Raw genomic sequence first — 12,860 nt, forward strand, 5'->3', positions numbered from 1 at the left:
ATGCCAGCCAACCTGTTGCGTAGTTACAACTTACATTTTAACTGTAAACATTATTATTAAAGGCAAAAAGGTGGTGATCAATATAAACGTTTCAAAAATGAAACCACAAATCATGAAACCGTAAATGTCGTTCACTCATTACCTGTATCGTTTGACTAGGAAGTCCAAAGGTAGGTCCTCCGACAAGTTTACAGTACAAATCAGATCTCGGTCTCCCTGCTTCATCTTCACCGCAAGTTGCGGTGGCAGATATCCGTGACCCCTCCGCGAGGTTGAAGTACGGGGGACTCAAACTAAACCCGGTTATTTCATTAAAAGACACCTGCCCGTAAACGTCCCCCCAAAATAAGAGCGTAAAAGTAAATAATAAAGCAACGGGATGAGCTCTCTTCACCCCGCTCGCCATGTTCCACCTCAATAATCTCTGTAGATGCTGAAGTCAAATTGCAACTCGCAGTTCAAGTTATCTAGATCCCCATGAAATAATACCGCAATCTCAACGCATAAAACAAGCCAGTCCTTTTGAGCCTGGCAATGGAACCACTCGTGCGTGCGGTGCGGTTCAAGTAAGCTGATGTTAAAGTTTCACTTGTGTCTCTGCTGCTGCTGTTACCTCTGTGCTTCCCCTCGACATGTTCCCTCGTGAAATAAGCACTTGCTCCCGTTTTTCCCTAATCAAGCTCTGCCACCCGGGGCCGTATCAAGTGTCAATACAGTCATTGGGTGTCACCAGTGAGTTATAGCTTAGGCCCTACTTGCCTTGGGGCCAAAGTCTCTCTATAAATCTCAATATTGAATCACGTTCAAGCCAAAGCAAAAATAATCAGTAATGCATGTAATCCAAGAAAATATTTCACTAGACATTTTTGGAGACAAAGTTTTGACACCAACTCAGAGATTGTTTTTAGGGCAAATTCTTTCAAAATACAGCATACAGCAGTCATTAACAGATCATTGTGTTTCCTGAATCATGGCCATCCTTCAACTGACCACTGATTTGTTTCACAGTAAAATGTGAGATAGTATAGTCTAATTATAGTGGCCTAATGCAAAACAGTTATATGAAAATTGCAGGGATCCACTGAGTCTTCATTTGTTTTGCTTCAATAAAATAGGCTGCATGAGCAATTGTTGACAGAGAGAAAAACTGGAATGCAACTAGCAATGTTAAAAAAACATCCATCAATCCCATCCAAAAACAGACTCCCCATCCTCAACACACACCATGATGCCATACTGAGCCACACCCAACCAGAGCACACCCAACCCAGATTCATTCAGAGACACACTCCCTTCTCCTGCATACCTTTGCTATTTCCAGTGCCATGTTTAGTGATTATGTGCAGGGTGTAAACATAGTGGATTATCAACTGATAAGTAGTTATAGCCTCTACAGAATTAGTCAAATTACAAATTGGGCTTATCTATTCAATTGGGCAACAGAAATAATGTGCTGTTTAGATAATATGTGCTATCTGCTCCCACCTTTGTGGACTATTCTTTGCATGTACAATATTCACTCACTGCTATTATCTTGACATCTGCATTACCAATAATACAGGACAGGCAGTGGTCTACCTAATAAACCCACCTGTGAGGCATAGAGTTCACATTATTATCACAAACCACTGGTCCTAGAGCGACACCTTGTGGAAATCTACATCAATGCATGAGGGAGTTTCACAAGAGAGGAATTGACAGCACTCACCAAGCACAAAACTCACAGCTCTGCTGCAGTGTCACATCCCTGACATCTAGGGGAGTTTTAAACTTCTGCTTTGCATGAAGGACAGACAAGGGAGAACGCTAATAAGGTTAGGCCATTATCCTACTGTGAATGGTGCCTCATGTTTTCCTGGACTGTTGACTATACTTGCATAACAAGCTTGTCATCATGACTCACAGGCAGGCGGGTCTCAGTCTCAGCTCTCAGCATTGTTGTCATTCTTTTCTACAGGAAAGTCTCTCGGACGCATGTCTGCTGTGACGAGTCTGTGAGATAAGCAACAAGTTAATGGCTGTGTAGGTAAACGAAACAGGAATATCAAGGGGCTCAGACTGTGTTGGTTCTCAGCAGCAACTGACCGCCTGAAAACTTCCCATGGAGCCAACAAATCTACAGGTAAAGTGACTGACTACTTATGTAAATAGCACTTTATCTTGGTAGACACATCTATGCTTTCTTGTAAATTAGTAATAAATGTTTATGGGCCTATGAATTTGATTCCACTTGTCAGAGTGAGACTGGCAAGCTGTCTTGGGGCTAGTGTCATCATAGAACTCCAGTCAAGCGAGTGTTTCTTGTGTTAGTGCTGTGTTGTCACTTTTGATAAGCTGATCAACTTGTTTACTTACATTCAAACAGACTAAAAGAGCACAGTATGTTATAAAGAGAAGGTCTAAATGAAAAACAAGCAAAATATTTTTGGGGCCAATTTCCCATAGGCGTACTGTGAGTTTGTACTGTTCATGCACTCACTACACTCCAGCTATTGGTCCCATTAACAAAGATGAGCTCCCACATTTGAGATAAACCTGCTGGACAACAGCTTGTCCCAGAGCCAAGTAAAGCCATTGTGACCCACTTAAAATAGTGTTTCACTTTTACACAGCTAAGAGAAATTCAGTAGTGGCTTGTGATGCTGATGCTCCATCTCCATGTATTCCATGATCTAATCAGAGCATAAAAATTGTATGAGTGTGTCTCTGCATTTGGCCAGTAACCACAAGGTCACTGGTTTGAATCCCCAAACCAACTAGGTGAAAAATATGTTGATGTGCCCTTGGGCAAGGCACTTAACTGAAGTTGCTCTGGATAAGTGTCTGCTAAATGACAAAAATGTCTCATTCAAATGAAGCAATTAATGTAGACATAATAGGAGACTATGTGGTGACAGTGAATGATGCTGTACTCCTCCTACTTTCTTCTGCCCAACTCCTCCTACTCTTTTCTGCCCAACTCATCCCTCTCTCTCCCACTCCTTTCTGCCCAACTCATCCCTCTCCTTTCTGCCCAACTCATCCCTCTCTCTCCCACTCCTTTCTGCCCAACTCATCCCTCTCACCCTCTCATTTCAGAAAGCTATAGCTGTAGCACAGAAAGCCTCCCAGGAGGACCAGGCTGGGAACTACACGGAGGCTATCAAATCTTACCAACACGCTGTCAAGTACTTCCTGCACATTATAAAACGTATGTAACTGTCGCTCCTGAAGAAATTGACCAAATGTCATACGGACAGGACATAATAATTATAATTAGTCATTTAGCAGACGCTCTTATCCAGAGCGACTTACAGGAGCAATTAGGGTTAAGTGCCTTGCTCAAGGGCACATCGACAGATTTTTCACCTAGTCGGCTCGGGGATTAGAACCAGCGACCTTTCGGTTACTGGCACAACGCTCTTAACCACTAAGCTACCTGCCGCCCTACATGCAGTTCAGTAGCTACAGAATTGTAATGGGATATGATGCTCCAAACCCGTTACAGCTTGGCTAGTGTAAAGTTCAGCAAGGAATTTTTCAACTAACCTGTTCTTGGCAATACTTTTAAAATTCTCGATTTCAAAGAATAATATATCTTATAAATGTCTGTGTCCAGTTGCATGTGTTCTCCAAAAAACAGAGAAAATTCAGAAAGATATTAAATACACGTTTTGTATTGCTAAACTTTACACTAGCCAAGATGTAAGGGGTATGGAGCATCACATAGGGTAATTTGGGGCAACTAGCCCCCCTTTAACAAAATGTCTAACTGCTGACACAGAAAGTCTTAGTTTGGTAAAAATGTGGCATGTGGATGATGGCCATGAGTAGGCAAACAAACTATGAAGGAATATAAATGGCTACAGTTGATACATTTATTTTTATTTAAGAAATAAATCAAAGGGGCATCCAGCTATCGGGGTAACTAAATGACTGTAACTCAATGAATATATTATTTGGACATGATTTGGAAAATGCTAATATACTGTAGGTACCATTGACTTGCTTTGGATAGCTTGGTGGCACTGCTTTCCCGCAGTTCTGTTAACGATGGAGAGGGCAGGTGTTCGGCAGGCTGTAGTGCTAGCTAGCTAGCTAGGAGGACCACGGTACACAGCAGGCGGGAGGCGGGGGCGACACCGGTAGAAAATATATTTATAACTAACCCACCTGTAGACAGTGTCCTTCGCCACCGAAAAACTCAGATAATACTTTTATTTCCCTTTTGACCCACATTTTAATCACATAGACAATCAGGGGAAATCCAGAATATCAAAAGTAGATCTGTCACGCCCTGACTTATGGGTCTCTAGTATGTTGAGTCAGGGTGTGGAGATCTATGTCATTATTTCTATGTTCACATTCTAGTTATTGTATTTCTATGTTTGGCCGGGTGTGATTCCCAATCAGAGGCAGCTGTCGCTCGTTGTCTCTGATTGGGGATCATACTTAAGTAGCCTGGTTGCAATCATTAGTTGTGGGATCTTGTTCCGTGTAGAGGCTTGGTTTGTGTTTAGCCTGAGGACTTCACGTTAAGTTGTTTTTGTTTGTGTGTTTATCTTTATAATAAACATGTATGCATTTCACGCTGCGCCTTGGTCTGACCCGTCCTTCAACGAACGTGACAAGATCTGAGTACCTCCCCTAGGATTTCTATAACGCAAACACATTCTAACCATTCTGATTGGTCCCAGAAAACGATGGGTTGGGCCAGAGCCAGAACACACGTGGATAAAGCGGCATTTTGAAAATGTGTCATTGGCTTTGATACTCTGATTGGTTAGAGATGATCCCATCGCTGATGACTTTATTTTGTACAACACCCCTCATTTTGACATCACCACAAACGACTTCAATGATGGCAGTCTCAACCTGAAGTATGGAGCGAACATAGAGCAGTGGAAGAATTCAGTTTGAGTCATCAGGCAAGCCTACCCTAGGCCTACCCTATGGTCTCTACAATAATCGGTGTAACTGTCCACAACTCTTAAAACTTCTCTCCTCTCCTCAGGTGAACCACAGGGTAAAGAGGGCAACCAGAAGATCAGAGAAAAGTGTAAACTGTACCTGGACAGAGTGGAAGAACTCCAGGAGTATCTAGAAAATAAAGAGGTAATTAGACAATGGACAATTCTATAAACAATTTAGGCTAAATGCACAGATCCTATTATATTACGAATTCCTAATTCTATAGTCCGATGTGGGCTCCCGAGTGATGCAGCGGTCTAAGGCACTGCATCTCTAGTGCTTGAGTCACTACAGACGCCCTGGTTCGATTCCAGGCTGTATCACAACCGGCCGTGATTGGGAGTCCCATAGGGCGGCACACAATTGGCCCGGGTTTGGCCGGTGTAGGCCGTCATTGTAAATAAGAATATGTTCTTAACTGACTTGCCTGGTAAAATAAATGTGTAGGCCTATGCCTGGAGGTAAGGATATAGCTAATAGGAGATGTGCATTGTGCATATCCTTCACATGTCAACATGATCCTAATCCTACACATTTTACATTTCATTCCTCTACAATAATTTATTGACACCCATGTGTGCGTCTATGAATGACGTAGGAACATTCCCTGGTCACATGAGAATTCTACTGGAATTAAGTCGGCGTCTGATAACGCGGAAGTGTAGTTTTTTTTTTTTTTTTTACCTTCAATGTATCGTTATTCAAAGATCTGAAAAAGGCTTGAATAGCGACCTTGATCGGTTGCAATTTAAGTAATTAACAAATACAGGGCCTGTTCGTAGCGATTTTTTGACAAGTAATCCGCCCTTATGGCTGCCAACAACAATTTACAGGTAAGTTGGAAAAGCTAACGTCGGCTAGCTAGCTACAGTAGTTAGCAAAATTACAAACCACCCATTTAGCTAACTATTATTTGTAGATCATTTTTTAGTTCGTTTGTTAGCTAGCTTAACATAATGATTAATTCGCCGTTATACTGTTGTCATATTTTGTTATAAGTGTCGTTAGATAACAATCACAGTTAGCTACCATGCTATCTGGCGACGGTAAAATGCTAGCTTGTTAGCTCGGACGCTAGCTAGCGATAACAGTTAATGTTGACAGTAGTCAATATGAAATTATTGTAAGCCTGATTGAAGATGGTTAGCTAACTAACATCAGCTTGCTTTGGCTAACGTTAACTAACTTTTATCTGAAACTTGATAGCTTCAATGTTTGCTAGCAGCTTGCAAAGTTGACCGGTTCGTTTTAGTTCTAAATGTGCTCCCCTCCCCAACAAGGCCAGAACGAGACAATCTGAAATTTGAATAGCAACCAAGTACCATGGAACATACACATACATAGAACATACACATACATAGCTGTAGCTCTACCTAAAGCCTTGCATATGGGGTCAATGTTTTTGTACTTGCTTCTGGTTACTGTAATTAGAATTATGTGCTTGTGTTATGCCATAGCTTTGAAGAGAGTCAATTAATTCTGATTGACAAGATCAAACTTAACTTGCAGCGAATCCTTTCAATTTGTTTTCCTTATGTCTTGTTTTTTTCATAACTTTCTAATTTTCTTGTTTTTCAGAAAGCCATAGATCTGGCCAGCAAGGCGGCCCAGGAGGATAAAGCTCAGAACTACGAAGAGGCCCTTCGTTTATACCAAAACGCTGTTCAGTACTTCCTACACGTAGTAAAATGTATGCTTTAAGGAAACAGGATATTTGCATACTGCGCTTTTCTCTTTTAGGGTTGTAATAGTCTCTGGATTGTTATGTCAATTGGTTTGTGTGGATTTGTTTGTATCACAACCTCTGTCTCATATAGGCTAATGGGGACATTTTAGAATCTCACTATGGTAGTGACCGGTCAAAGGTATCTGGGCCAAACTATTGGAACCTATCAGTTGAATGTGTTCTCTGTCCAGTGTCTACTTTTACTTCTCAGCAGAATGAATTACTTTTCAATTTCACAGAATTTCATATAGTCCAGGGGAGATAACTGTAATTGTGATTTATTCATACGTTTTCAAAATAAAAACGATTCTTCAGATGGTATTTTAATAGAATTCGTCCATTTCTCTCCTGCCAGATGAACCTCAGGGCGACAAAGCCAAACAGAGCATCAGGACCAAGTGTGCCGAGTACCTGGACAGAGCAGAGAAGCTGAAAGAATACCTGAAGAAGAAAGAGAAGGCTCCACCCACCAAGCCTGTGAAGGAATCCCAAGCTGACGACAAAGGGTGTGTGTGCGAGCAGGCTTTGTTCATGCAATGAGGCTTTACTGTGTGTGGATTGGGTTTAGCCTGTTATAGAGAGTGATTTGGAATGTGATGAGTCAACCTATGTAGATGCTCTAGTTGGATCAAAAACATCTGTTGTGGTTCTGTACACTCTTGTGCTCATTAGCTTAATTGAGATGGATTATTATTGTGCAGGAATGAGAGTGATGAAGGAGACGGCCCAGAAAAGAAGAAGTTTCAGAACCAACTTTCAGGTTAGTTATATCACTGACATGCTGTGTGGTAGTTTTACTTTTGTATTGTATCACAACACTCTGTCACAATTTTATAGTATGTCAAATGATTTTTTTGCCTAATGTCCACTTACATTTCAGTTTTACCTTCTCCCTTTGATGTCTAACTAATTTATTATTAGATTTTCACATGAATGTATCTGATCATTTTCCTTCACTGTAAAATTATTTATATGTTCTCCTCATACTGGATTTGTTTTTCAGGGGCTATCGTTATGGAAAAGCCAAACATCAAGTGGAATGATGTTGCCGGATTAGAGGGAGCCAAAGAGGCCCTGAAAGAAGCTGTTATTTTGCCAATCAAATTCCCACATCTTTTCACAGGTAACGTAGTCTTACTGCCTCAGATAACCAAAGAATTAATGATGAAATAATTTTTTTTGAATGTATGAAGAAACATTTTCGGCTTTAAGAATATACTGAAAATAAATGAATCCATCCAACCGCATTGCATAGTATACAGTCAATTGATTATTACCCTTCATTCATTTGTAAATAAAAAGTTTAGTCTATTTCTGCCCCAATGTTATTCACGACCACTCCCAACAACCTGTCTCTGTCTGTCTGTCAGGCAAAAGAACGCCATGGAGGGGGATCCTACTCTTCGGTCCTCCTGGAACAGGAAAGTCCTACCTGGCTAAAGCTGTGGCCACAGAGGCCAACAACTCCACCTTCTTTTCCATCTCCTCCTCTGACCTGGTATCCAAGTGGCTGGGAGAGAGTGAAAAGTGAGATGTTACTCTTAATCCTGGGAAACATGGGGGATTATTTGTAGAAATTGTGGAGAGGCGTGAAGTCCAATGCTGCCGTTTTAATTTGTTTGTAAATTAGGCCTAGATTAAGCCTAGTCCTGGACTAAAAAGCCAGCTCAATAGATAATATTTTAGTCCAGTATTGGGTTTAATCTGTGTCCCGGACATTGCTCCCATGTGTCTAATAGGGAAAAGCATCACCTTGATGTTTCTTCAATGCTCCTTTCTCCTCTCCAGGTTGGTAAAGAACTTGTTCACCCTTGCACGGGAGCACAAGCCCTCCATCATCTTTATAGATGAGATAGACTCGCTGTGTGGCTCCAGGAGTGAGAATGAGAGTGAGGCAGCTCGCCGCATCAAGACAGAGTTCCTAGTTCAAATGCAGGGTGAGAGAGCCAGAAAACAACATGTATCTGGATATTATAGTGGGCTGTATTGGTGTTAAAGTTAAAATGGTTGTAAATTGTTAATGAAATTATTTTCCCACAGGGGTTGGGAATGACAACGATGGTGTACTGGTGCTAGGGGCCACCAACATCCCGTGGACGTTGGACTCTGCCATCAGAAGACGGTAATGACACATTCTTACACTGGCTTAGCCTACCATCCCAACAGTGTACAAAATAACTTATCCTTTATGATTCTTGACTGTGACAGCACAGCCATAAAAATGTATGATAACTTGTACAACTCAGCTTGAACATGATTAGGGATAACGTCAACACACTGGACTGAAGTAAGAAAACTGTGACTCAGCAGCACTGCTTCTTAGCTTTTTGTTGCTGCTCAGATCTACCCTGTAGATGTAGGGGATGGAGATGTATTCTTCTTCCTGTAGAGTAAGTGTGATACGTTCAGTACAGCTCATCCTTAATTATCTCAGGTTTGAGAAGAGGATCTACATCCCCCTGCCAGAGGAACACGCCCGCACCTTCATGTTCAAGCTCCACTTGGGCGCCACACCCACCAGCCTCAACGACTCTGACTTTGTCACCCTGGGAAAGAAGACAGACGGCTACTCAGGGGCGGACATCAGCGTCATCGTCAGAGATGCGCTAATGCAACCAGTCAGGAAAGTTCAATCAGCCACTCACTTCAAACGGGTACGTCTCCATAATGACGACCATTGAATAACGTTGTCTATTTATCCTTCAGTGACAATCTTTATATCACATTTTATTTATTGCATGCTTCGTAAACAAACCAGTGTAGACTAACAGTGAAAATCAAATGTATATTTATTAGTTGTTGTTGTTGTTTTTTTTTTTTGGGGGGGTGGGGGTTGTAAGATCAGCTTTAATATTGCAGATAGATTGTAACTTCCATCAATGTAATTGTCTGCATCAGTGAAATTCTTACTTACGTGACCTTCCCAACAACACAGTGAGAAAAAATATAAATAATGGAAAAATAACAACACGACGAATAAATACACAATGCGTAACGATAGCTTGGCTATATACACGGGGTACCAGTACCGAGTCGATGTGCAGGGGTGAGTGGTAATTGAGGTAGATATGTACATATAGGTAGGGATAAAGTGTCTAGGCAACAGGATAGATAATAAACAGTAGCAGCAGCATATGTGATGAGTCAAAAGAGGGTCAATGCAGATAGTTTGGGTAGCTATTGGTTAACTATTTAGCAGTCTTATGGCTTGGGGTTTGAAGCTGTTCAGGGTCCTGTTGGTTCCAGACTTGGTGCGTCGGTACCGCTTGTCATGCGATAGCAGAGAGAACAGTCTTTGACAATTTTTAGGGCCTTCCTCTGACATCGCCTGGTATAGAGGTCCTGGATGGCAGGGAGGTCGGCCTACCCTCTGTAGCGCCTTGTGGTCGGATGTCAAGCAGTTGCCATACCAAGCGGTGATGCAGCCAGTCAAGATGCTCTCAATGGTGCAGCTGTAGAACTTTTGAGAATCTGAGGGCCCATGCCAAATCTTTTCAGCCTTGTGAGGGGGAAGAGGTGTTGTCGTGCGTTCTTCACAACTGTGCTGGTGTGTGTGGACCATGATAATTCCTTAGTGATGTGGACACAGAGGAACTTGAAACTCTCGACCCACTCCACTACAGCCCCGTCTAGGTGGATAGGGGCGTGCTCGCCCCTACGTTTTCTGTAGTCCACGATCAGCTCCTTTGCCTTGCTGACGTTGAGGGAGAGGATGTTGTCCTGGCACCACACTGCCAGGTCACCAACAACCTCCCTATAGGCTGTCTCATCGTTGTCAGTGATCAGGCCAACCACTGTCGTATCGTCAGCAAACTTAATGGTGTTGGAGTCGTGGAGTCGTGTGCGGCCAGTCGTGGGTGAACTGGGAGTACAAGAGGGGACTAAGCGTGCACCCCTGAGGGGCCACCGTGTTGAGGTTGAGCGTGTCAAGCTCCTTTTCTATTGAGTTTAATTTGTAACATTACAAATTGCACTGTTATTGAAGGTACGAGGGCCATCGAGAGACAACCCCAACATCCTGGTAGATGACCTTTTGACCCCGTGCTCCCCAGGAGACCCGAACGGCATTGAGATGACATGGATGGAAGTCCCTGGGGAAAAGCTATGTGAGCCAGTCGTTTGTATGGTGAGTGTGCAGAATTTTTTTAGTTATTAATAATAAGTTTCCCTGCTTCAATGGTAATGTTTCTGGGGAAACAAGACTGTTGAATAACCTTTGATCATGTCTCTCTTTTTATGATTTGCAGTCTGACATGCTGAGGTCCCTGACCAGCACAAAGCCAACAGTCAATGATCAGGATTTGGTCAAACTGAAAAAGTTCACAGAGGACTTTGGACAGGAGGGCTAAATTGGGGCATTTGAGCCAAACCAAAGCAAATATTATTATTGATTGTCAAGTGTTCCTTCTCTCCTCTGTCTTTCTCCCACTCTCCCCCTCAGGCTGTGTTGGCTTATCACATGACTGCTCTACTAATAGAAATATAATTACTAGAACGGACATCTCCATTTAAGTAATCTATTTCTTTGGCTCTACTGAGCTTGTCTATTGGCCACACAAGGGGTTAAACAAAGACTGATATTTTCTTAGATGCTTCCCATGTCTAAAGGATTATGGATCTCTTCACATGTCTGAGGTAGACTTGATTGGTGGATGGAAAGCTACATGGAAGTTATGAACATTGGTGCAGCACCTTGGGCCGAATCCTAATATGAGAACAATGCTCAACTCGAACGTTTGCATACATCATGCTTTGAAGTCAATGGGAGTTTGATCTGGAAATTCAAGTTGCCGATACAAGCATGTTAACAAAATTAGAATGCTTCTCTTTGTGTAGAGTGCTTATCTAACTTGCCCAATAAATATCTGAGCTAATTTTCCAAGTACCCATCCACTTTCTGTCAAATTGCACCTCACTTTTCAGTGTGAGCACCCATAAATTCAACTTATTTTTGTACAAATAAGATATGAAAATCCTTTTTATAGTAGATACTGTATGGAGATATATACAGTTGAAGTCGGAAGTTTACATACACCTTAGCCAAAAACATTTAAACTCAGTTTTTCACAATTCCTGACATTTAATCCTAGTAAACATTCCCTGTTTTAGGTCAGTTAGGATCACCACTTTTATTTTAAGAATGTGAAATGTCAGAATAATTGTAGAGAATTATTTATTTATGCTTTTAGTTATTTCATCACATTCCCAGTGGGTCAGAAGTTTACATACACTCAATTAGTATTTGGTAGCATTGCCTTTAAATTGTTTAACTTCGGTCAAATGTTCCGGGTAGCCTTCCACAAGCTTCCCACAATAAATTGGGTGAATTTTGGCCCATTCCTCCTGACAGAGCTGGTGTAACTGAGTCGGGTTTGTAGGCCTCCTTGCTCACACACGCTTTTTCAGTTCTGCCCACACATTTTCTATAGGATTGAGGTCAGGGCTTTGTGATGGCTTTGTCCTTAAGCCATTTTGCCACAACTTTGGAAGTATGCTTGGGGTCATTGTCCATTTGGAAGACCCATTTGCGACCAAGCTTTAACTTCCTGACTGATGTCTTGATGTTGCTTCAATATATCCACATAATTTTCCTTCCTCATGATGCCATGTATTTTATGAAGTGCACCAGTCCCTCCTGCAGCAAAGCACCCCCACAGCATGATGCTGCCACCCCGTGCTTCACGGTTGGGATGGTGTTCTTCAGCTTGCAAGCCAACCCCTTTTTCCTCCAAACATAACGATGGTCATTATGGCCAAACAGTTATATTTTTGTTTCATCAGACCAGAGGACATTTCTCCAAAAAGTAAATTTTTGTCCCCATGTGCAGTTGCAAACCGTAGTCTCGCTTTTCTTATGGCGGTTTTGGAGCAGTGGCTTCTTCCTTGCTGAGCGGCCTTTCAGGTTATGTCGATATAGGACTCGTTTTACTGTGGATATAGATACTTTTGCACCTGTTTCCTCCAGCATCTTCACAAGGTCCTTTGCTGTTGTTCTGGGATTGATTTGCACTTTTCGCACCAAAGTACTTTCATCTCTAGGAGACAGAACGCGTCTCCTTCCTGAGCGGTATGATGGCTGCGTGGTCCCATGGTGTTTATACTTGCGTACTATTGTTTGTACAGATGAAAGTGGTACCTTCAGGCGTTTCGAAATTGCTCCCAAGGATGAACCAGACTTGTGGGG

The 12,860-nt window shown here is 42.1% G+C and overlaps 2 protein-coding genes across 4 annotated transcripts in view; one reads left to right on the forward strand and one right to left on the reverse strand.

Annotated features, from left to right (window-relative positions):
- Positions 1-653, reverse strand: part of LOC311146863 (laminin subunit alpha-3-like) — a 101,392-nt gene extending 100,739 nt beyond the window's left edge. The window contains exon 1 of the mRNA XM_084183478.1: positions 143-653. Within this exon, the coding sequence (XP_084039604.1) occupies positions 143-406 (264 nt within the window). The 5' untranslated portion in view covers positions 407-653. The remainder of the gene's footprint in view (positions 1-142) is intronic.
- A 1,304-nt stretch (positions 654-1,957) lies between these two features.
- On the forward strand, positions 1,958-11,550 carry LOC311147003 (vacuolar protein sorting-associated protein 4B). 3 transcript variants are annotated; one of them, XM_084183600.1, is made up of 13 exons: positions 1,958-2,122; positions 3,079-3,190; positions 4,994-5,094; positions 6,529-6,640; positions 7,032-7,182; positions 7,378-7,436; positions 7,680-7,799; positions 8,047-8,203; positions 8,465-8,613; positions 8,717-8,798; positions 9,111-9,330; positions 10,662-10,802; positions 10,924-11,550. In XM_084183600.1, the coding sequence occupies exons 1-13, from the start codon at positions 2,102-2,104 to the stop codon at positions 11,023-11,025; spliced, it is 1,527 nt and encodes a 508-aa protein (XP_084039726.1). In that variant the 5' UTR covers positions 1,958-2,101; the 3' UTR covers positions 11,026-11,550. The 3 variants fall into 3 exon arrangements, with proteins under 3 accessions (XP_084039726.1, XP_084039728.1, XP_084039727.1); XM_084183602.1 differs by lacking the exon at positions 3,079-3,190 and having other exon boundaries at positions 2,060-2,122; XM_084183601.1 differs by lacking the exons at positions 1,958-2,122; positions 3,079-3,190; positions 4,994-5,094 and adding an exon at positions 5,532-5,783.
- The last annotated feature ends 1,310 nt before the right edge of the window (positions 11,551-12,860 follow it).

The sequence above is a fragment of the Coregonus lavaretus genome (assembly GCF_964263955.1).
Source record: "Coregonus lavaretus genome assembly, chromosome: 19".
Lineage (NCBI taxonomy): Eukaryota > Metazoa > Chordata > Actinopteri > Salmoniformes > Salmonidae > Coregonus > Coregonus lavaretus.